Source organism: Grammomys surdaster, unplaced genomic scaffold (genome assembly GCF_004785775.1).
Source record: "Grammomys surdaster isolate TR1022 unplaced genomic scaffold, NIH_TR_1.0 194, whole genome shotgun sequence".
NCBI lineage: Eukaryota > Metazoa > Chordata > Mammalia > Rodentia > Muridae > Grammomys > Grammomys surdaster.
In genome coordinates, this window is record NW_021604639.1 from 4,097,410 (window position 1) to 4,122,663 (window position 25,254).

Sequence of the window (25,254 nt, forward strand, 5' to 3'; positions counted from 1 at the left end):
CCCTGGAATGTTATCTTTTAGAAACGACCCTTCTGTTCACCTTCCTCCTGTCAATTGCCATCTTCTTTCTGGAGAGAAGGGAAATGAGCTGAGAAGTGGTTGATGAAGAACAGGCTGTCAGAAAGAGGCAGAAGGCTTAGGGATTCGCGTGGTTAGGGCTTAAAGAGGGATGGACTTGGCCACGTGCCTTCTGAGGCTGCTTGTGGTTTTCTTGCCTCTGGCTCTGCCTTTCTGCGTCCTTCCCCAGTCACTTGGCATAGATCCCTTCTGACACTTAGACAGCACACTGTGCTATTGAGTTTGAGTTCCACAGTTCTCATCCTCATGAGAGAACAAAGGACTTGCACTTGTTTGTTACACTTTGTCTTTGTGACCATATTTGTTACCAGAGTCTATATTGTTGATTTGTTTTTACTGTTAATTCAGATTTCTGGGACCATTGTTGATAAAAGTGGACGGACTCTTTCTGGCCAGACAGGAGAGGCTTTTGTCACCAGCGTGTCTCATTCAGACCCTCTCTGGTGAGTGACTCCTTCTTTTGGGCACTTTTCCACAGGTTACATACATAATGTGTCCCCAGAGGGACCTTGCTTCTGTGCTATTTCCATGGAGACTGGATTTCCTCCAGTCTTTCAGACTTGACTCTAAGGGCTTCAAGCCACTGGAATGTTAACATAAGGAGGGCCGCTCTCATACCTTTTGGGAAGTAAAATGTTTGCCTGTGAGCCTGAAGGTGCTTATAGTTCAAGACCATGCTTGACTGGGCAGTGCTTTAGGTTATTAACAGTTTATATTTTCAGAACAGTGCCTGCAAGTGTTAATGCAATATCCTCTCTATTTGTGGGAAACCAGAAGCATCCTAGAGTAAAAAAAGGAACTGTTAAAAGTCAGGTTTCTATTTTTTAAGAGTGGAAGGTTATATAGAAGCTAACAGTCATATTCGATAAGGGCTAACATATGAGAGACTGTTGTTTAATGATTGAGTATTATCACAGACTCTTTGTTAACAAAGAACATTAGAATCCTAGGTCATTATTAATTTGTCATTTATTGAAATCCTGCTATGTGTCCTTGAATACTGGGTAAGTGAAATAATCCACATTAAGGAGAAACACTTCACTAAATAAGAATGTAAAACATGGTTCAGTAGGTAAAGGTGCTTGCTGCTAGGCTTGGTGACCTGATTTGATCATAAGGACCTACGTGGTAGAGGGAGAGAACCCACTCCTGCAAGTTATCCTCTGACTCCCAGATATGCATGCTTCCCTCATATTCCCTCTTTCTAAATACAAATGGTAAATTGCATGGTACTGTACAAAACACTGAAAGAAATCTGGCTATATGCAGTAGTGAGTCCGTGTATGACTCAGAGATGACTCTTTAGAGATGGTAACATCTGAACTGTGTTGGAAGACTCAAGCCTGAGTTTGCTAAGCAGGGAGACATGTGTCAGAGTGACCTAAGGTCAGTATGAAAATTGTATAGTTGATGAAGAATGCCCATATGCAGAACCCTTAAGAACAGTGTTACTTGCTGTTTTGAAGACTGCTTGGCTGGGTAATGTCAAATATGGAAAAGATAAAGAGCATTGGAACTAAGTTTGGAAAACATTCAAATATCCTTACTAGTGGAAACACAATGATTTACAATATTAATTTTTTTATATGATACTGAATCTAGGTGACAGCAATCTTAATTACTTTTTTGTTGCTGTGTTAAAACATCATGACCAAGGCAAATTACAAAAGAAAGTCATTCATTTAGGGCTGACAGTTTCAGAGGATTGGAGTACATGACTGTCATGGTAGGGAACATGGCAGCAGGCAGGCATGGCCCTGAAGAAGTAGCTGATAGCTCACATTTTGAGACATAACCACTAAGCAGGGAATGATGCAAGTCTTAAGAAACCTTAACGCCTGTCCCCTAGTGATACACCTCTTCCAACAAAGCCACATTTACTCCTTTCCAAACAGTTTTCACCACCTGAAACCTGCGAGCCTTTTGGGGCCATTCCCACTTACACCACCACAGCAGCCTCAGATGAAAGTTACAAATGCACTAGTAAAATAGGTAGTCGGAAAGAGTGGGTTGTTCAGGTGTAGGTTGACCAGGCATTGGATCTTCTCAGCATCTCATGGATCCTCAGATTGGTTTCAAACTTGCAATGGCACTAAGTAGGCTTCCTGCCTCAGCCTCCTAAGTGCTGATATTACAGACGTTTACCATCAAGCCTGGACTTGGACTTAGCATTCTTAAGGGAAATGTTAGGACTGGTTGAAAGTTGGTGATCAGAGAATCATGTTTGCTTTACATCAGGTACAGGTTTATTTAAAAGAAAAAAAATATGTAAAGCACAGTTTTCTATATTTCTGTATGCTATACTCCTTGCCTCTACTTTAACCAATTTTCCCTGTTAACATCTTGCCTTGGTGTCATTCAATATTAATACATTATTAACTTAATACTAATCTACATTAGAGCTTACTTTTGTACATTATATGGATTTTTCCAAAAATGTGGTGACACATATACGCCATTATAACTTTTATGCATAAATATTTTGAATGAAATGATGACGACTCTGATATCTGCTTGTTTTTCCAGCATTGGATTAAATTGTGCTCTAGGTGCAGCTGAAATGAGGCCTTTCATTGAAACAATTGGAAAATGTACGACAGCCTATGTCCTCTGTTACCCAAATGCAGGTGTGTTTAAGGTTGGAGCTGTACATGTAGAACTCTATAGTCAAGGCATGGGGTGACAGAGTTGATTTGAAGAATTTGTGTTGTAGGGGTATGTGTGCATGTCTGTGTACATGCATAAAGGGGGTGGGGGAGAAGAAGGGAAAGAGAGGCGGGGTTGCTCAAGTGTGTGTGTTTGAGACTCAACATGAATTTTGGGAGGAAAAAAAAGTATTTGGGTGTATATCGGTCTACTTAAACCTGAAAGAACAGTTTTGCACAACTTGAAGTTTCAAAATAGGGTGTAACTTCAGGGAATTCATCTAGTTATATCACTAACAAGAGTTTTGCCATGTGAATGTAGTCAGAGAAGCCAAAATAAGAAGGATCCTCTTTCCTGTTTCATTTTATTAGCAGAAAAGCTGTGGGTAGTATTATGTGTTGTTAGGTTCTAAAGGCTAAGATTTTTAGTTAATGGCACATAAAAATTTCACAGATCTTTGTAGATCTCAAACTATCCAGTAAATATTGATAATTTGGTCTGGGCTTACTGGATTTCCCAGGGAATGTTTTAGTACCATTCAGCTATTTAGAACTAAAAATAATTTTCTGTATTTTTTATCCATATGTATACATTAAAAAAATTAAACGATTTTATTAGTATCTGTGTATATGATCAGTATGTGTGCCTGCAATTGCATGTGTGTCATGGAGTGCATATGGAGGTCAGAGGATAACTTCTGGGAACTGGTTCCTCTTCTATCGTGGTTTTTGAGGCTTGAACTCAGGTCATCAAGCTGTGCAACAAATGCTTTTACTTGCTGAGACATCTCACTAGCATCAAATGAATACATTTAAAAATTCATAGTAAGGGTCTGAGAGATGTTCGGTGATTAAAAGCACTTGTTCTCGAAGAGGACCTGGGCTCAATACCCAGCACCCACAAGTTGGCTCACAACCGTCTAAACTCAAGTTCTAGGGAGTTCATCACCCTCTTCTGGCCCCTGTGGGTCATACACAATAAATAAATAAACCTTAAAAATGCATAATATATTTTATTTTCCTTTAGTAATTAGGGGCAGGACATGAATCCAACAGGAAACTACATAGTCAGAGGATAATGTATAGGTTTATACTAAAGAGAGAAACATTTATTTTAGATACAAAAATGTCACAAGGAATAGGTAAAAGTTATACATGGGAGATAGTTCAGGTACTATGAAACCTTTTATGCCTTAAACACCTTTGAAATACTTGGCTAATTTGAAAGAAGACTTGTTTTTAGTTGCATTGAATGTCAAATGTTCATTAGTTCAAAGGCTATGAGAGTGTATACAGGGTGTTTTCCACACACACAGTTTTATAAAAAGAATGAATTGCCTTGTAAGAGCTTGGAGGTGGAGACTGGGGCTTCTGTGCCATATGGGACTAAATTTTTGTTTAATATGCAGAAGCAAAGTAAATGTCCTCCAGATTTTATTTTGCTATACTATTTCTGATATATAAATACTGTGTTATTTACTTTTGCAAGCAATTATCATTTTACTATAAAATTTAAAGCACTTGTTAAGGGGGTTTTGAATAATGGTTGATGTTCTTTCTCAGGTCTTCCAAATACTTTTGGCGACTATGATGAAACACCATCCATGATGGCCATGCACCTGAAGGTCAGGAATCCTTTCATTCCAGTTTTGAAGAGACAGATAGTTACTGTGTTATTTGAATTAATAAACTAATTAATTAACTTTGCAAACCGGCTTGTCTTGCCTAAGCTGCTCTTAAATTTACTATTCTTATGCCTTAGCCTCTGGAATAGTTGGGACTATGCAGGCATGTGCCACCATGCCTGATGGAAGATGAAATCTAAATTTTCCCTCGAAATCTAATATATAAATAACAAGTAAAGTTTAGGTACTCTGTCTTAAGGTGGTAGAAGCATAAAGGAGGGCTTAGGTGTCTGCTTACTTACTGACTGGCAGTGGCAGTTGTTGAGAAATTCTTCTCCAAACTAAATGCGATGAGACTCCCCTCTGTCACTTCTGCAACCCTACCAAATAATGACTTCCTCTCTCATTCACTTCAAACTGCTGCGTGGTCTAAATGTCCATGTGGGTCCCTGTTGTTGCCTGCAGATCCTCCTCTTGGATGTACTTGCCGTTTTTGACTCATGAGACCGTGTTACGCACTGCTGTTGCTTAGTGCATTCGTGTCTTTATGCTGGCTCTGTTTTCCTTCATTTTTGAGTTTTTAGCTCCTGGCTCTGATGTTTTCTCCTAGACTGTTTCCGAGTCAGTTCTTAGGATTTCAGGATTCATTTTTTGTTTGTTTCTATTGAGAGGGGTTTTTCTGCAGACTGTGTTTGGGCTCATGATTCTTTTGCCTCAGACTCCTGAGTATTGAGATAATAATCTCAGTTATCTTAAGTAGGAAATCTTGGCACTCTGCTTTCTTAGCTCCTTCATTAGCCCCTGGTTACTCCAGATCCTGCTGATCAATGCGGTGCCTCACCCCATGTGTTTGATGGAACACTTAAAACGTTGCTAATGTGACAGAGGACTTTCTTTTTCTTTCTTTCTTTTTTAAAAAATGTTTTTTGGGTTTTGAGATATGGTTTCTCTGTGTAGCCCTGGGTTTCCTAGAACTTGCTGTATGACCAGGCTGGCTTTGAACCACCTGTGTGCTGGGATTAAAGGTGTATGCAACCACCACCTGGCCACTTTTTATCTTTTTTTTTTTTTTAAAGATTTATTTATTTTATTTATGAGTACACTGTAGCTGTCTTCAGACACACCAGAAGAGGGGATCAAATCTCATTACAGATGGTTGTGAGCCACCATGTGGTTGCTGGGATTTGAACTCAGGACCTCTGGAAGAGCAGTCAGTGCTCTTAACCACTGAGCCATCTCTCTAGCCCCCGCCACTTTTTATCTTAAAAAAATTAAAATTAAATTGAAAAACTGATACTCATGTTATTTGAAAATGCATTGTCCATTTCACATTCATTCTGACCAGCATATGTGTAAAAATGTGTTTCATTTCTTTATACAGGAAGATAAATTTCTACTGTGTTTCAGATGTATGAAAGGTTTCCTAGTATCTGAACAATTTCTCTTGTGTATCTTTCACGTAGGGCTTATGACATTTTTTTGTATCTGAAGTAAATATGTTTATCTTTCTTTAATATAACCTTAGTTATTCAGTAAGTGTAGAAAGTACATGCTCTTGTGTTGAATTTGTTTTGGTAAGTTTAGAATTCAAGTGACTTGCTTTTCCTAAGAACAGGAGTTTGCTGTGGATGGCTTGGTAAACATAGTTGGTGGATGCTGTGGGTCAACACCTGATCACATCAGGTAATGGTTACCTTTTTTTTTTCCTATAAAATTTGTTTGGTTTTATTGATTATTTTTAGTGATATTTTTATTAATTTTTGGAGAGTTTTACATGTACATAATTTTGATGATATTTACTTTGTACTCCTCCCCTTGTGTGCCACTGAGGCAGGCTTTGCTATGTAGCTCAGAGTGGTCTGGTCCTCAGCGAGTATAGCCCAGGCTAGCCTCCTAAGTCCTCTTGACTCAGCCTCTGCCTTCTGAGTGCTGACGTTAAAGGTGAGTGCCTCCACATACCAGGCTTCTAAGATTCTTAATAACTATAAATGACTACATATTTGTCTTTTTGGTGCTGTTAATTGAATCCAGAGGTTTTGTATATACTCATCTTCTACTCTTAACACACCACGACTACATCTCTATACATCTTTTATACATCTTTTTAAAACAACTTGTTATTGCTTCTTTGTGAATTTCACGTCCTGCATCCCAATCCCACTCAAATTCCTATCCCCTCCCCTCCCCCCCCCTCCCCTCCCCTCCCCTCGTACCTGTCCTCCACCCCTGCAACCTCCATGTGGAACTGTAGTGTGTCACAGTATGTCCCATAGTATACTCTTTTGTCTGACTTTCTCTGCTTATAAATGTTCATTGCAGTGACTCATTTGTCTGGTATGAGGCCTCTGGCTATGCTATTAATACTGGATCCTCATTGGGACCAGATATCCTGTTGTCCTGTGTCATGGAGATTCTGTAGTTTTGGCTCTGCAGGACCAGCCCCTTCATGCACTCAAGCAGTTCATCAATGGGGTAGATGTTGGGGTGGGCTAATTCAAAGCCCTGGATCTGGGCCTGATAGGTATCTGAACTGGTCAGCCTGCTCTCCAGGCCTTATGCCCTCGGGGACCCCTACAAGCAATCCTACCCTCCACCCCCTGCAACCTGGGTCAGCTCTACCTTCTGCCCAGGTGAAGTGCAGGGCTCGCTCTCCTGAGTGTTGCAGCCAGTGAGGGACATGGCCAGTTCTCCCACTTTCATGAACAGGGGCCAGCTCTCCCGCCTGCCGTAGATGGCAAGGGATGAGGGAGGGGGAGGAGGGCATCTCTCACTAGTCCATGCCATCTCCTAGCAAACAGGAGACAGGGCCAGCTCTCCTGTGCTCATGCCCTCAGGGCTGGCTCCCCTGCAACCCTCATATCCAGGGCCAGCTCTGTGGTGCTGCCCAGGTGAGGTAGTGCAGCAGGTGAGGGACAGGGACAGCTGTCCTGCTATCATGAACACCCCCCCCCCCCAAAGAACCAGGTCTGCCTACTACAGTTGGTGAGCGGTGAGGGAGGAAAAGGGCGTTCGTGGACAAGGGAGAGATGGAGCCACACCTATAACATCTCTAGGTTACATCTCTTATGTTACAGTTGAAGTATCTTATCTTTGGATCACAGATTAACACTTTGTTTTTTAGATCACTTCCTCTTTAAAGTGAGACGTTGTAGTTTGTGTATTTGTATGTTAATATCTATACCTGTCTATTTAACTCCTGCGTTTACTTACTCATCCACATACTAATTTGGGGACAGTAGCGTGAGCAGTAGCTACAGTTCCTAATAAATAGAAGCTAGATTTTTTTATGGCTTATCAAACACAGGATTCATTAAAGTTGACAATGTTGAAGAGACTGTGAATAACTGAAACAGATTTTGAAGAGAGGAGCAATTGTATTTATCTGTACCTTTCCTTCTGTGTGCCTGCTGTAGCTAAAACAAGTACATAGGCCCCTGTTCTCCCCCTAACCCCTTCTGTTATTTCTCAGAGCTACAGACTTCTTTTTGAAGTTGTTGAACTGTCGGTTAGGTAGCAACAACATGTTCTGTGTGTGGATTTGTAAAGACTATCTGTGGGCTGGAGGAAGGGAGAAGAAGAGGTTTGCAGTTGGTATTTGTGCAGACCTCTTAGCGCTCCAGGCTCATGCTTCTGATGGCACAGGCAGCACAGTCAGCAATGATGAGCTTTCTATTGCCGAGAAAGCTGGTGGATGTAACTGCTCCTGGACATTTAAGTAGGCAGATCATTGTGTGCATGGACATAGTGATGCAGAGTTGATTTTATAGCTGGAAATTAGCTTGATTAAATTTATGCTACTCTGAATTAATGAATATAGCGCTTTCTCTTTTAATTTAGGGAAATTGCAGAAGCTGTGAAAAATTGTAAGCCAAGAGTTCCCCCTGCTAGTGTTTTTGAAGGACATATGTTACTATCTGGTAAGTCATGAGGATATAGTTGTTCAGATGTATTTAATGTGCTTCTTCTAAGTGGATAGTGATGTTTATGCTAGGAAGCTTATTAGGTCAAAGAGTGCTTAGTTTTCTTGACACTTAGGTAAATTTTACTAAAGAACTCTTTTTGTTTTTTCTAAGTATGGGGTGGAAAAATTAATTTCCGGGTAAAAATGGCCTCAAACTCCCAGAGGTCCACCTGCCTCTGCCTCCTTAGTGTTGAGATTAAAGGCGTGTATCACCATGCCCTGGCTGTTTTTATTTTTTTCCTGAAATGGTGGTATATTAAGACACTCTCACTGTATAGCCAGGGGTCTTGAATGCTAAGATTACAGATATGTACCACTATGTCCAAGCTGAAGGATACTTTTATTAACCTTAGTAGAAATGGTAAACAAGGAAAGTTCTGCTTCTTTATTTGACATGTCGCTCCTGCTGGATCAGAAGCACTTTGGAGGATGCCCTCAGATCACACAAGTACCCTCAGCATTTAGTGGTGGTCATCTCTGTTTGCCTGGTAGACAAACGTTAAGATTCTATGAACGGTCAGGTGCACAAGGCTCATTAGCACTGAGAAAAGGCAGCAGCTGAAATTGTAGAAAGTGATTGCTTCCTGAATCTGTGAACAAATGGCCTGGAATATCTGTATAATTACCCAGTCCATATTCATAATCTTCCTCTTGCTCATACTGGTTTCTTTATATAATGCTTTGGCAAAGGACTCAAGGCCATTTTCTTTTTTTAGCTCTGATAGATGATGCTAATTTTGTGCTTCATTTTTATGATAATTAAGGCAGAGACACTTGGCCGAATTGTAAGCTGAAAAGTTGTGTGAGCAGTTGTCTCAGGTTTGTAGAACCATATAAGTGATCCTATACATATAAGGCCATATGTCTCCAGAGATTGCCCATGGCTATTCAGGGAGACTATTTCTTAAAAAACTTTTAAAATAAAGGCAGTATGAGAACCTTTTCTGTGACACTTCATGGTCTTTATGTTGCTTTTTTTATCTGAGTGTAATGCATCTGCTTGTATTATCTGGTACTTATCTATGAATTAGCCTGTGCCAAGGAAGATGCTTTTACTCCTTAGCAAATAAAGTAATAATATGCCAGAAGCCCAGTGGCTTCCCCACAGTGACTGCCACAGTGACTCCTGGATCTCCATCCAGGTCCTCCCTCATCCAGTTTCAGGTTCATGGTCTCTCAGTGAAAGAGATTAAGTAAACTTCCACATACACTGTTGATGGGGTGAAGAGATTTGGTCCATTCAACTGTTAGCTGATTTCTGACAGAGCATCAATAGCGCAAGAAAGGAAAAAAGATTTTTTTTTTTGAGGTAGAATTTTGCAGAGTAATATATGCTGGCCTCAAATTTCTACAAGCTCCCAAGTTCAGTTGGTGTCACCCAACTAGTTTTGAAAAGAAAAGTAACACACTGTATTTCCCTCTCCTATACCTCTCTGTTTCCCTGTATCCCAGCAGCTGTCAGATGCCAATAGCTTCTCAGCTCATGGTAGGATTTTTGTGTCCCCCTCACCCCCATCTAGCCACAAATGAGACATGACAGCCCCCTCCTTCCCAAGGCTTAGGGATTTTCAGAGGAGAGTGGGACAGAAAACCCATAGCTTTCAGAGGTTGTGGGTAGCATCAGGCAGGGTTTCTAGACATCACAGAGTAGTTGCACATATGAACTCACAGCAGTTGGGACAGCATGACTAGACCTGCTCAAGCTTGACCTCTTTTGATTGGCAGTTTCTTTTTTTTTTTTTGGTTTTTCGAGACAGGGTTTCTCTGTGTAGCCCTGGCTGTCCTGGAACTCCCTCTGTAGACCAGGCTGGCCTCGAACTCAGAAATCCGCCTGCCTCTGCCTCCCAAGTGCTGGGATTAAAGGCATGCGCCACCACTGCCCGGCTGATTGGCAGTTTCTTCGTGGCTTTTGTCCTAGGCCCTTAGTTATATAAGGGCGATGACGACTTTTTCTTCGTTTTCAGAGGTTGTATGGTTCACTAGCCCACTATGGGTACTTTAGCACAGAGCTCTGAAAGTGTTTTTTCCCTTGGAGATCTGGTTGTAAGCACAGTTGTAACAAGTAGCCCTTTTAGTGTCCAGAAAAGGAAATATTGTGATCCTGTTTCCCTATTAGATCTACTGTCCCATCTGTTCAGGTGGACATTTTTTGCTGAAAATATTTTGTTTCATGTCATCTATGTGCATTTTCAAGAATCTTTCAAAATGTGTTTCCTTTTAAGGTCTAGAACCCTTCAGGATTGGACCATACACCAACTTTGTTAACATTGGAGAGCGATGTAATGTGGCAGGATCCAGGAAGTTTGCTAAACTCATCATGGCAGGAAACTATGAAGTGAGCATCCCCATGAGGTCCCCAGGGCATTGCCACGCCTCTAGGTAGACTGTGTGTCAGCAAAGTGTTGTGTTCTGGCTGGTGCTACTGCAGGGCTGCTAGAAGGACGTGAGGCTGCTGCTCTTGGTACTGCCCAAAAAGCATTACCTTTGGGTCATGCAGGGGGATGACTCGGAGGGATCCAGCTTCTAGTCTTTCATTGTTAAGGAAGTTTGGATATTCGGGAATACTTCCCATTTTGGTCTCTCTGAAACTGTAAGCGCCTTGGCTTTTTAAAAATTATGTATATAAGCATTTTGCTTATGTGAATGTATGTGCACCATGAATGTGCCTGGTGCCCACGAGACCAGAAGAGGACATTGGATCCCCAGGAGATGGAGTTACAGATGGTTTTGAAGTGCCATGTTGTTCTGAGGGACTGAACCTGGGTCTTCTACAAGAAGTATTTTTAACTGCTGAGTCGTCCCTGCTCCTCCCAAGGAGAATTTTTACTCATCTGACCACATCAGATGCTTACTGATGAAGGTATTGATGATCCTATTAGCTGTAGGTCAAAAGAAAATGAACAGGCCCTTTCCATGAGAATTCTGAATTTTTAAGCTTTGTAATACTGAAGATGAGTCAAATTTAATCCTCACAGTGTGTGCCCAAGACATCTGGGTAGACTTTACTTTTCTACAAATATGAAATTAAAAATGGAGGAAAAGCCGGGTGGTGGTGGCGCACGCCTTTAATCCCAGCACTTGGGAGGCAGAGGCAGGCGGATTTCTGAGTTCGAGGCCAGCCTGGTCTACAGAGTTCCAGGACAGCCAGTGCTACACAGAGAAACCCTGTCTTGAAAAACCAAAAAAAAAAAAAAAAGGAGGAAAATGGTCAAGGTTTTAGGTTGTTTTTTGTTTGTTTTGTTTTACTGTGACTTTTTTTTTTTTAATCTGGGGCATAGTGATACATGCCTTTAATCCCAACACTTGAAAGGCATAGGCAGGTAGATTTCTCTGAGTTCAGGCTAGCCTGGTCTACATAGTGAGACCCTGTCTCAAGATTTTTCTTTTAATTAACTTACTGTGTGTGTATGTATTTGTATTTGAACATTCATATGGAAGCCACTACTTGCATGTGGAAGTCAAAGGACAACTTGCAAGTGTTGATTCTCTTTTTCCACATTTATGCTTTGGGGATCAAACTCAGGTAGTCAGGTTTGGCATCAGATACCTTTACCAGAATCATCTCTCTGTCTTTTGAGTTTTAATGATGTTTTTTAAATTTCAAGATTTGACTAGATTTTGTTTTTTTAAAAAAAATACTTATTTTGTGTGTTTATTGTGAATTTATGCACATGTGTGTGCATGCAGAGAAAAAGGGCATTCTTAGAGCTGGAGTTAGAGGCATTCTGTGGGAAGCCTGGCTTGTTACATGTGTCCTGAGATACAACCTCAGATCCTCATGGTTGTGCATAAAATGCCCTTAGTCTTTGAACCATCTATGGATTTTGCACTCCTTCCCACCTCTGCCAAACACAGGGTTTTAAGTACTTCTGGCTGTCCTGGTGGAACTCACTATGTAGATCAGGCTGGCCTTGAACTCTATCTGCCTGCCTCTGCCTCCCAAGTGTTAGGATTAGTTAGAATTGCTAATTGCTGTTTCTTGGCATCCCTTAGAGCTGTCTTTTAGTGCAGGTGTTAGTTGCCTCATGGATGGAAGCTGCCTTGGTGGCCTCCAAGCAGTGAGATGATGTATGTGGAAAGGGTTACTAGTCAATGTTGGGTGTTGGGCAGAAAGGGACAGGCCCACTCGGAGCCAGTGTGTCTGTTTCAGTAACAAAGGACCTCTGAGGATGGGAGGAATTACTCGGCCTAGACATCTCCTAACCATGCTTCTCCCATTCCTCCTCCAGGAAGCCCTGAGCATTGCCAAAGTGCAGGTGGAAATGGGAGCTCAGGTGCTGGATATCAACATGGATGATGGCATGCTGGATGGTCCCAGTGCAATGACCAAGTTCTGCAACTTCATTGCTTCTGAGCCTGACATTGCCAAGGTTGTACAAGGACTACAGTCATTAAGAGTGTTTACCTGGCTTGCTGGCGTTCATTTCGCCTTGTCTGTCCATCCACTCAGGAACTGGTCCTCTTTTCCTATACAGTGCTGTTATTTATCATGTGAGCTTTCTTAACTAAGCAATCTGTCCACCTGGAACAGATTTTGGAGAGTGTTAGGGCTTCAGCTTGGCTGTTGACAGGCATCCGGGAGAAGTCGTCTTCAAGAGACTGAGTTTTGTCCGTTGTCTGTAGTCTTTGAGAGCTGCAGAGGGATGCACTTAGCTATTGCTGCCACACTGATTCTATTCCCACCATGGAAAATGGAGCTCAGTTAGGGCTTCCCTACTGCAAGAAGAGACCTTGTTAAGCATATCAGACTAAGACAGTAACATATAATGGTCCAGTCAAGGTTTAATGTCTTTGTTTATACTTGTTCTTTAAAAGCTGAAAGTTAGGGGTTGGAGAGATAGCTCAGTTGTTAACAGCATGTGCTGTTCCTTTGGAGGACCTGAGTTTAGTTCCCTGTGCTTACTTCTGCAAGCTCACAATTGCCTATTAACACCCGCTCCAAGGGGATCCAACTTCTCTGCCCCCTTCAGGCACCTTCATTTGTGTATATAGACTCCCAGACAGACACAGACATGCACAGTTATGCACAAAAGTTTGTTTGTTTGTTTTGAGACAGGACCTTACTGTGTAGCCCTGACTGAACTTGAACTCACAAATATCTGCCTCTTCCTCTCTGCCTCTCCCATAAAAAAATAAATGTTAAAAAAAGGTGAAAGTCTTTCTGTATCTGTCTTTTAGAATGTTTTAGAGGGTTCAAACTAATCCTCATTTCATTTTTGAGTCATTAAATGAAGTTCTATATGTTCTGGTTCTCAACTCAGGTTATGAGACTTGATTTGTAATGCCTACTACTAGCTCACCATGGTCTGTGTGTGTGTGTGTGTGTGTGTGTGTGTGTGTGTGTGTGTGTGTGTGTGTATGTTGGTTTGGTTTTGGTTTTGGTTTTTAAGATGGGTGTCCCATGGGTACCCATGGCTGCCTTCAAACTCATTATGTAGCCAAGGTTGACTTTGAGTTTCTGCTGCATGCACCCTGAGGGACTTTTAAGGGTTTTTGTTTGCTTTTTGTTTTAAAGAAACTGTTTCCAGAGTTTCATATCTTTAGGTTTAGGTGTCATTTAAAAAAAAAAAAATTAGGCCTAGCAAGAGCTTAAGAGAAGCCTGCTTCTCTTTAGAGCCAAGCACACTGATGAGCTTTCAGTGCTGGCTCCCTTCCTCATCTCTAAAGTGAGATGATCAGACCCACAGCACTCAATTCATGGATTGCAATGGTGGGTCTCTTGTTAACCATGGAGAGGACCTTATGCCCTGCAAGAGCTCGTTAGTGCTCTGATTGCTGCAACCACTGACCTTTCTTTTCTGGTTTTTATCTACTATTAAATTTGCTGGGGGCCAAATTTCAGCCATTAGGATAGAATATAAAAATGTGCTGCTAAGGAAGATCACAGTTGGAGACCAGCGTGTGTTACACAGTAAGACCGTAAGACCCTGCCTCTAAAAACCCAAAGTATGAGTAGTACATCTTCAGCAGTAGGCTTAAAACCCCAGACTATTTGCAAGCTCTTCCAGACACTGGCCTGGTAATTACTGCCATTGCATTTGACCGTTTTCCAGTAAAGCTCTTTATTGCTAGTGTCCTAAGGAAAAGAAAAATTGAGGTTGGTTTTTTTTTGTTTGTTTGTTTTGTTTTGTTTTTAATTGTGTCTTATATTCTGGCCTGGAAATCAGTATGTAGGTGAGGATAGCCTTGAACCTCATATTCTCCCACCTCCATCTTCTATTGCTAGGACTATAGGATAGCCTTGAACCTCATATTCTCCCACCTCCATCTTCTATTGCTAGGACTATAGGTTTGTGCCACCAGTTTATGAACTGAGGACCTCTGCAAGAACTCCACCAGTCGTGCTACTTCCCTAACCACACCCCACTCCCCTTTTAAGACAATTTAATACTTCGTGTTTATGGTATTGGGAAACAAGACCAGGGCCTCACAGGTGTCAGGCACTCTGTTGCTGAGACAGACCCACCCCTTGCCTCCTTGTTCTTTTTGCTGTGCTGTATTCTAGCCTTTCCTGCCCTCTTATTACTTGTTTAATCATTATCTTGGTGAGTGTGGTGAAGCTAAGGACCTGTGTGCCTTAGAAAGGAGGGAGTCAGGAACTGACTGACTGCCCTGCATAACAATCCTGAGTCAGCTATCCTGCTGGCTTACTTCTTTGGAGCAGGGAGTCACTCCTTTCACCTGTCTTGGAGCAGAGGCTGGATTAGACTGTGGTCTCTCACTGTTCTTAGTTGTTTGTTCTAGTTTTTAGCAATTACTGTTTTGGAGAGAAGAAGATTAGATCTCATTTTCCTTTCTAATAATTTTTTTTTTTCTGCTCAGGAATTTGTTTTTATAAAGAGAAGAGTTACTTTGAATAACTTGGCCAGAAAATCCTTCCCAAAGGGCAGGAGATTGAACCTTAAAATGAGTCAGGGTAGAATGCTTGAAACTAGAGAAAGTGTTTGCCTTAATGTGGAGTACTTGGAAGTGTGAACTAGGCATAAGTCTCTTGGATTCCCTGTCTGTCCATGCACGTAGTCTCCTGTGAGCTGATCTTACTCTAATTATTGGAACTTTAAGCTTAAAATCCTACTTCTAACATATTAAATTTGTTTATTGTTCTCTAGAGAAGAAATAGAGCATTTTTGGAACCCCTCAAAGGGGTCTCGTGGTGGCTTGTGACCCATGATCTTCCTGTCCTTCTGCCTCAGGTGCCCCTGTGCATTGACTCTTCCAATTTTGCTGTGATTGAAGCTGGGTTGAAGTGCTGCCAAGGGAAGTGCATAGTGAACAGCATCAGTCTGAAGGAGGGGGAGGAGGACTTCCTGGAGAAGGCCAGGAAGATTAAGAAATTTGGAGCTGCTGTGGTGGTTATGGCTTTTGATGAGGAAGGACAGGTAAGTGGTTTCTGTTGGGCTGGCACTGTTGTGTCACCAGGTGAGAAAGTAGTGAGAAAAGAAACAGGTCTGAAATAGCTATATGAGTATTCACACAAATATGTACGTATATTTATCTTTGTAATAAATCTATACACACACACATAATGTATTTCTGAAAATTTGATTCTTTACATCAATATGGAACCTCCTTTTTTTTTTCCCAATAGGGAATGGTTGAATTATTCACTAAGTTACTGGGACAGACAGCTGGTTATACATTTGGAAGAAAAACCAACTAATGAATGCCTAGAGTATGGTACCAGGCAGGCAGGCAGGCAGACATGGTTCTGAACAGTAGCTGAGAGCTTATTTCTGATCCACAACTACAAGGGAGGGAAGGGCTGGGTGAGAGAGCACACAAACTGGGAAAGCCCTCACCCAGGAACACAGCTTCCTCAACAATGCCACACCTCTTAATCATTCCCAAAAAGTTCTTCTCAGTGTTGGCTGGACGGTACCATTACCATTACCATTACCAAGGGCTCCTGAATTGCTGGAGCCAGTCTCAAGAGTGTGATTTAGCTAGTCTCAGGTACCATTACTATGAAACAAACAAGCAAAAGTCCCTCAGAGCTGAGAACCCTGCCTGGTTGAGGAGTCCTTCATCTCATTCTGCTGAGCCTCATATGGGTCTGTGGAATCCCTAAGGGTAACAGGCTTACCAGCATGTGTGTTTCACAGGGCCGAAAATGAAGCACAGGACCTGCTCCCTACAGAGGCTTCTATAAATGACCTCACTCTGAGGTCCAGTTTTTTTACATGGTGGCCAGAATCTAGATACTGTTCTTGGGTAGAAGATACCATGAGAACAATATGACAAGTGCCTACCTAGGTTATAGAGGGGCCGTAGTGTAGCTGTTCTAGTCCTGGAAGTAAATTCCTATCCTAGGAGCATGTCCACAGTTTCTTTGGTATAGAACAATATCCCACTCTATACATTGCATACTCTGTGCCCAGTTGGCTCAGATAAAAATTACCAGATTGTACCTTCTTTATTTGCCAATCAAATGAGGTTACTGAAGCTAGCTCCCTTAACTTGAAGAAGTGTCTGGTTGGAAACAGTTCTTCAGTAGACTTAGTGTTCTCATCCTAACAGTGGGACCCTCCCACCATGCAGGCTCCTAAAGACTGAAGTACATATTTTAAGAACATCTTTTTCCACATTGAGAATGGACCCTCATGATTATTATGCATTCTTACGGAATGATAGTAAGCACACTAATGTACCCTTACCTGTCCTGTCCATACTGTACTTTTCTCTACATATGCACACAATGCTTGTAACTTAAGAACAGGAAGAAATTAACACTATTCTGTAATGTCAGTTTTTCACAGAATTCCATACTGGACTTCTGACCTTTTTACTTGCAGAGGGAGCTTTACAGCTTTTGCTGGAGTATTCCGCTTCTCAGCATCACCAATTCTGTGCTCAGGAGCCACTGAGTAAAATAAGGGCTATGCACCATGTGTGGCAGTCCCTTTTCCCCAGCACTTTAGGGGCACAGGCAGGTGGATCTCTGAGAGTTCTAGGATAGCACAAGATGTTTCAGGTCATCCAGGACTACAAAATGAGACCCCGTCTCAAAATAAATAAATGAAAAAAGGATTGTGTGACCATGTATATGTGAATGTTACACAAAAATGACTTCTATCCCAGGTGGGATGGAGCAGGACAGTTCAAGATGTTTCTTCACAGTTCTCAGAGTGGTATGAAATTGAAAACTTAACTATTACTTTCAGGGTCTTCCATTTACCATTTTTGGACTGCAGGTGACAGTGGGTAACTAGTACCATGAAATATGAAAATGGGAGTAAGAAAGGACTACCGTTTTTTCTTCTGCCCATCCCCAGAGCACACTGGGTTAATAGTACTCAGAAATTCAGAATGTGGCTTGATGGGTATGCTGTTTAGGGGTTTGATCTGAAGACACCTTCCTTGACAAAGTTGAGAAATAGAGTAAAAGTAGCACTTACTCACTCACTCACTCACTCACTCATCCCTTTAACATGGTATTGAGCACATAATCTAACAGGCCCTGCTCTGGGCTCTGGGTAGACGTTAAGACTGACATTCTAGCTAGTGGGAATAATAATAGATAATAAAATAACCAAGAATATTAAGTTGCCAACTAAAGGATCTGGAAAGAGATGCCCCAAGTAAAGGAGAAGGTGGGAAGGGTGGAGGTGTGCTGATTTGGAGGAAATGGTTAAGCCGATTCTGAAGGGACAGTTGACGACATACTTGTTAGCTCTGAAATGCAGTTAGGCCTTGCATGTTCTGGGTAGGGCGGCAAAAGATCGAAAGATTGCAGTAACATGGCAGATTTTAGGCACATTATAGAGGAGTGAAGGCAAATGGTGGAGCGGTGGTGGTGGTGGTAGAGGCCCTGTCTTAAGTACGGCAGGCCGAGAAGCAGGGAGGGTGAGCCTTGCCGGAATCTGTGGTTTGCTTTTTTAGGGTTCCTCTTGTGGGAGGATGACGATAGTTTGTAGGGTTTTGTTTGTTTTTAAGGTTTTATTTATTTTATATTTTATATGTATGAATGTTGCCTGCATGTACGTATGTACATGATTGGCAAGCAGTATCTATAGACCAGAAGAAAGAGTCCAGTCTTCTGGAATTTAAGTGCTGAGCATCCTTGTGGGTAACGGGAAACAAACTTGGGCCTTGGAAGAGCAGTCGGTACTCTTGACTGTTGAGCCATCTTTCTAGCTTTGGTTTGGTTTTGAAACAGGTTCTCATTATGTAGTCCAGGCTGACCTTGAACTCAAGAAATTCACTTGTCTCTCTGCTTTCCAGGGTGCTGAGCCCAGCACTAATTTGTAGTTGCAGCTTGAGTCACATGGTAACAAGCATGTGGGTGTGGGGAATAAATGCATGTCCTTGAGTCTGCCTTTCAGGAAGACCCGAGAAAGCAACAGCGATGTTTGTGTGAGTGATCGGCACATTGCAGGCATGTCAGGAGAGGTGGAACACTTAGAAGACTCTTTCCCAGTGTAGCCCACAGTGTAGCCTGCAGTGTAGCCTGCAGTGTAGCTGCAGTGTAGCCCACAGCAGCCTGACACTCATGTATATAACTCTGGTTACCTACCTGCCATAGTTCTACCTCACTGTCTCATGTACTAGAATTACATGTCTGATATTCAGCTACTTATTTGGGTTTTAAATCACATCTCTCCTTAGAAAGCCACTTTGTTAATATATCACGTGAATGAAAAATTTTTACATAAGGAATAAAATTATTATATTGAAAATGTAAAGTCTTTAACTGATTCTATTCTTTGATAAGTTCATGAGCACTTAGAAGTTTGATTTTTGCTTCTAGAATAAATTCAGTCATTGAGATTTGAGTGGTTTTGATGAGTGACATATGCCATTTTCATAGATAACACTTTGCGTTTGTAAATTACATTTCTGCTTATTTCTCAGGCAACAGAAACAGATGTTAAAGTCAATGTGTGCACCAGAGCCTACCATCTACTTGTGGAAAAAGTGGGCTTCAATCCAAATGACATCATCTTTGACCCCAACATCCTTACCATTGGTACTGGAATGGAAGAACATAACTTGTATGCTATCAATTTTATTCATGCAACAAGAGTCATTAAGGTAAGTCTGGATATTTGTTGTCTTTACCAAAGAAACAGTTCAAATTTATCATCTTTGGTATTCATTTTTCATTCTTGGTTACAACTAACACATACTGATTTGCTGAGAATAGTAACGTTCCTGTCCTTAGCAAATTGTTTTCTAAAATGTAGGGACTATATCTTTTATATAATGCTATTTTAATTGTGTTGTGTAACACACAGGAGAATATATAAAACGTATAGTCTATATAGGCGATAAGTAGTCATGAACTGTGTAGTAGCTTCACTTTTCTGAAATGCCATGAGGCCTCTGTCTCATATAGCTCTCCTTTTCTGGGTGTGCCTTATTCTCAGTTTCATGATGTAACTCATTCTGATATCTGTTTCTGAGACTTTGTTATTAATTTTGGTAATAATTTTATTACTTATTATCCATTGTTTTTTGTGCTGGCCAGTGTATGTTCTAAATTTTAACTTTTACCTCAGTCAGTACCCATGCTGCTTTTGTAGTTCACTATGGACATGCCCTTGTGCAGACTTGCCTCAGGTGTCAGATGAGGATGACCTTGGAGACCCGTCAGCTCTTACTCTATAAGCAGGTGTCTTGTTAGTTCTGTTTGGTGCCCTTTTATATTGTTCTGCTTTTTGTTTGTGATTTCCCTTTTTGAAAATGCCATTCAGCCCTGATGGTAGTGCTTTCTATATTCGCAAGTACAGGACAACTGTGATGTGCCTAGTCAGACCTAAGTCACAGGGCTGCTGACCATGAATTCAGTGTTAGTATTTAAGATGTGGACATCAAATAAGGAGTCTTTAAAGATGTATTTACTTGTATTTATGCATGTGTATATGTGCCTGGTTGAGTTTATGTGTATTACATGTGTGTTCAAATGCCAAAGGAAGCCAAAGAGTGCTGGATTCCCTGGAATTGGAGTTAGAGGTTATTGTGAGCTACCCAATGTGGGTGCTCTTGTCTCTTTACAGAGCAGTGTGCACTCTTAACCACTCTACCATTTCCACCTCATAGGATGCCTTTAACAGACACACAAAACAAGGTTGTATGTTGATGAGGTGATGAAAATATGACCAGAACTGCCAGCTGCTATTAGGAGCAGGCCTTCAGGGTTCTAATCTAGTCTACTAAGGAATCTCAAGAATCAGCTGTGTGTCCTCATAGCATGAATTGGCCTCTTTGAGCTTAATGTTATTCAAATCATAAAATGTTATTTAACCTCTTTTTTTTTTCCTTTTGACAGAGGGTCTCACTGTATAGCCTAGGATGGTTTAAACTTAAATGAGGCCCACATCAGCCTCATTTTAAGTTTCATCTGTGTTGTTGCTATAGCTACATTTGTTCATTTTTATTAGTATTTAATATCCTACTGTTTTCCTGAATCACAACTAGCCATTCTACTGTTGATAGATAACTGGTGTGTTGAACAGTGGTGTTGTGAGTGTTCTTGTATTAGGTTGGTGCAAAATTAATTGCAGTTACTGATAGTGAAATTTTTTGTTTGGTTGTGTTTTGAGACAGGGTTTCTCTGTGTAACAGAGCTCTATCTAGGACCAAACATATCTTCATTAATCAGAATAAGAACCATTATAATCAACTTGGTTTTATCAATGAGAAATAATTTTTTATTCTTAGCATAAAAAAAATGTGTTTTGCAGGCTGGCCAGATGGTCCAGCAGCTAAATGTGCTTGGTGTTAGTTAAGTGTGATTATGTGAGTTTGATTCCTAGCTCCCCTATTAGGGAAGCTGAGAACTGATTTCTGCAAGTTGTGTTCTGATCTCTTAACACATTCTGGCTTGTCTGTGTATTCCTCCAAATGAATACATGTAATAAACAGTATTACATGTCAGTGCTTTAGAATTCAGTAACTCTTGGAAAGAATTTTCTCTGCCCTGATAATTGTGGATATTTTATCCATGCAAAACGTTATCAAGATTCTTGAGCCGGGCGGTGGTGGCGCACGCCTTTAATCCCAGCACTCGGGAGGCAAAGGCAGGCGGATTTCTGGGTTCCGAGGTCAGCCTGGTCTACAGAGTGAGTTCCAGGACAGCCAGGGTACACAGAGAAACCCTGTCTCGATAAAACAAACAAACAAACAAACAAACAAAAAGATTCTTGAAAAATGGCAGTATGTTGTTGAGTGATGAGGTGAATATGGTGGATAAGGTAAAACTTCACAAGAAGCAATAAATCATTAGCAGAAACCCATAAAGCAGGACTGCACATTGATATAGTATATAATGTAGCCAAATTCGTCTAGAATGTATTTCAACATTAAGGAGCAAATTCAACATTGCAAACTTATCATTACTTTTGCATCAACCTAACAAGTAATACGTATGCCTGAGTTAGGCACATATGCCTGAGTTTCTCTGAAGTGTGTGTCTAGGAGGAGAATGGCTAGATAGTGGCAAGCTGTCTCCCTGGACACTTAGGCCTGGACCTGTAGTAAGAGTTACTGCTGTTGTCATGGCTAATGCTTGGTATTGTCACAGGCACCTCAGCTGCCTTTGTTCTATATTTTGTCAAGTTTGTGATGAAATAGAGAACTTGTTCATTTAAGTTATTGAATCCTTCCAGCTTTGAAAGGGTCAGTTATGTACGCACATGTACATTACAGAGGTATGCACCTAATCTTTTGCTTTCTGTCTTGTTTCCCCCTGTGCATTACCATGGTCCTTATAGAGGTAGTCAGAGGTAAAATAGGATTTTGTAGTTTTCCTGCAGCGTTTAAAGTCTAGCAGGAAACGCTGTTTGTACTGCAGTGCCTCTGTGACATGTAAAGGCTTACGTGATAGAAGAGGAGCCGGAGCACATGGTGCAGTACTGTGGCAGGCGGGGCTTCGTCCAGTAACACGCTCAGAGTTAGTTACTTTTGACTTTCTTGCTTTTTACTTTTCCTTTGTACAGCACTTACAAGGTGTGGCTGATGGTGGCTTTTGGAAACTAGGAGACTTTTTTTCATGCTTTTACATTCTTGCCAGGAAACATTACCAGGAGTCAGAATAAGTGGAGGTCTTTCCAACTTATCCTTCTCCTTCCGAGGAATGGAAGCCATTCGAGAAGCAATGCATGGTGTTTTCCTTTATCATGCAATCAAGGTATGGTAAAACCAATTTTGACTTAGGTGCTGGGAAGATAGCTCTGTGGGTAAAATGTTCACTGCCCAAACTGAGGACTTTTGTTGAAATTTCAGAGCTTATGTGAAACTTAAGTATAGTAGTAGCTCCTACTATAGCAGGTGAGATGGAGACAGAATCCTTGGAAGATTGTAGCACCAGCTAGCTTGTCATGTCCAGTGGTAAACAAAAGAGACCCTGTCTGAAACAATATGAAAGGCAAGAACCAACACCCAAAGTTGTCCTCAGACTTTTGTACATGTTCCGTGGTATGTATATGCATCATAAACGCACACACAAGATTTTTCAAATAAGTGAAACAAAAATGATGGCGCTCTAGCTTTGACTTAGAGTAGGGTTTACAAAGTGAGTCCTACAGGATAACTGGCCTGCTTCTGTCTCCTTTAAATGAAGCTTCAGTAGAGCAGAGTGCACTCACCCCTTCACCTCTGTCCTGGTCTAGGGCTACTTTTAGTAGAGCTGAATAGTGACTAACAGTGACTGACTATGTTACAAAGTTGTTCTCTGATCCCTAATTTAGGGTATCAGTGGAAATCTTCATTTTCCTTTGTATTGCCCTTAGTTTGGTATGGACATGGGGATAGTCAATGCCGGCAATCTCCCTGTGTACGATGATATCCATAAGGACCTTCTTCAGCTCTGTGAAGACCTCATCTGGAACAAAGACTCTGAGGCTACTGAGAAGCTCTTACGATATGCCCAGGTAAAGGAAAAAGTGTCCAGGGTGTCATTTCCTGCCTTAGGATATATCACTCACTGGCAGTTACTGTACCTTTACTGTAGAATAGGAACAAATGTGGAGTTGTATCTCTGGATCACTAATCGTCATCACCATAGTTTTTATAGCTCTAAAGAAACTATTGCAGACCAGGAGGGAGAAGTAGATCTTTTCTAGGATGCTTTAGTGTTCTGAACCTAGAGTTCTCTACGTTGATTTTTGAATTTGAAATATCTCACATTAAGTTGTACAAAAGTCATAGAATATAGTAGTCAAAAGAAAATCAAAATTACTAACAATCTTACCCCCTGAAGTTAACCATTGTAGGATGGGGTTTTATTACAACTTCTAGTCATTTTTTAATACATACATTTGTATATGCACATATATTTTTTATTGAAAATATTTTTTTTCCTACAATATATTATTCTGATCATGGTTTCCCCTTTTTCAACTCTTCTTAGATCTTCTCTATTTTCTCTCCTGTCTGACTCTATGCCTTCTTTCTCTCTTTAGAAAACATATTACTACTACTGCTGCTGCTGCTGCTGCTGATACTACTACTATTTCTACTACTACTAAAGAAAAAAAAAAAGAAAAGAAAAAGGACAAGAAATACACACTCACATACACAAAATCCATAGAAACACAAAATTGGAAACCATAATATACAATAAAAAAAGATAAAAACAAAGCAATATGAGACAAACATAAAAGAAAATCTACAAAGATAGCATTTAATTTACTTTGTGTTGGCCATCTATTGCTGGGCATGGGGCTTGCCCTTAAATGTGGTTTATATAGCCAGTGTGATTTCATTGGAGAAAACCAATTTTTCTTTTGCAAACAGTTGTCAATTGGAGATAACCCCTTGGTTTGGGATGGGAGCTGTGTCCACTTACCCTCTCAATGCTGGGACTTTATCCACCTTGACCCTATGCAGGCCCTGTGCATGCTGCCACAGTCTGTATGAGTTCGTTTGTTTATCAGTCCTGTTGTGTCTGCAAGACACTGTTTCTTTGGTGTCAGCCTTCCCCTCTGGCTCTTACAGTCTTCCTCATAGCTCTCCTGCAGGGAGGGGTTTAAAGACAAGCTATTTAAGGACTGGGTATTACAAAGTTTCTAATTCTTTGTACATTGTTCAGTTGTGAGTCTCAGTGTTAGTTCCCAGTGATTATAAGGGTAAGCCTCTCTGATGATAGCTGAGTGAGACACTGGTCTGTAAAGCAGAAAAACAGTACTTGGTTTTCTGCAGGTTTATTGTCTCAGGCTCTTGACCACCTGGGCTGGGTCAGGCATGGGTTCCGTCTAAAGGAGTGGGCCTCAAGTCTATCCTACCCACAGTGTCTGTGCTACTGCTATACAAGTGATGATGCATGTACATCTCCTTTATAACCTTGGCATTCTTTCTAATTCCGCCTGTCATTCATAGTCATTGTTATGTAATGGCTTTATGTTTATCTTTCTCTCTTCCTGTTATCAGCCTTCATTATAGGTGTCTGCACATTCCCCTTCTGAGTTTATTTGAGTTTGTCTCTGGCTCCAGAACTTTGAATACCCTCTTCTCCCTTTCTACACTTGTCTGAAGGCTAAAGTCCAGAATGATTTCTGTGATTTGGCCTTTCTTACCTTGCATAAACGTTGCTCCAGCAGTATCAATTTGGTCAGTCATTCAATCATTCAGCTAATGTTCACCAAGCTGCTCTACCTGACTCCCAGGGTCTGAGTAGTAGGAGCTGTACCCTGCCTTCCTGGGCCTGCAGACAACACGTGTGGTAATCTGAAACTTTGGAGCCACTTCTTGCCCTCTACATTTATACACTTCCGAGGGATTGAACTCAGATCATCAGGCTTCATAGCGAGTGCTTGTCCTTTGAGCCGTCTGGCTGCTCAACACTGAGATTTCCTATTTGGGCACTTGATGCCACCAGTGGAGGGAGAAACATAAAGTAGCGTGATCTACTTTGTGTGTCAGGATACTTGCATTGTGCCTTCATCCCTTTTCTGAGTTTCTTCCCTGGAGACTCAGGTTCTCTGAAGCCCTTTGTCAGTGCCTGAAT

At 41.2% G+C, this 25,254-nt stretch overlaps 1 protein-coding gene across 2 annotated transcripts in view; it reads left to right on the forward strand.

Moving 5' to 3' along the window:
• Positions 1-25,254, forward strand: part of Mtr (5-methyltetrahydrofolate-homocysteine methyltransferase) — a 71,985-nt gene that overhangs the window by 16,667 nt on the left and 30,064 nt on the right. For both annotated transcript variants that reach the window (XM_028769912.1, XM_028769913.1), the window contains exons 8-18: positions 427-521; positions 2,605-2,705; positions 4,287-4,348; positions 5,964-6,031; positions 8,186-8,265; positions 10,532-10,644; positions 12,539-12,679; positions 15,503-15,688; positions 19,161-19,340; positions 22,321-22,437; positions 23,039-23,179. In XM_028769912.1, coding sequence (XP_028625745.1) covers positions 427-521; positions 2,605-2,705; positions 4,287-4,348; positions 5,964-6,031; positions 8,186-8,265; positions 10,532-10,644; positions 12,539-12,679; positions 15,503-15,688; positions 19,161-19,340; positions 22,321-22,437; positions 23,039-23,179 — 1,284 coding nt within the window. The remainder of the gene's footprint in view (positions 1-426; positions 522-2,604; positions 2,706-4,286; positions 4,349-5,963; positions 6,032-8,185; positions 8,266-10,531; positions 10,645-12,538; positions 12,680-15,502; positions 15,689-19,160; positions 19,341-22,320; positions 22,438-23,038; positions 23,180-25,254) is intronic.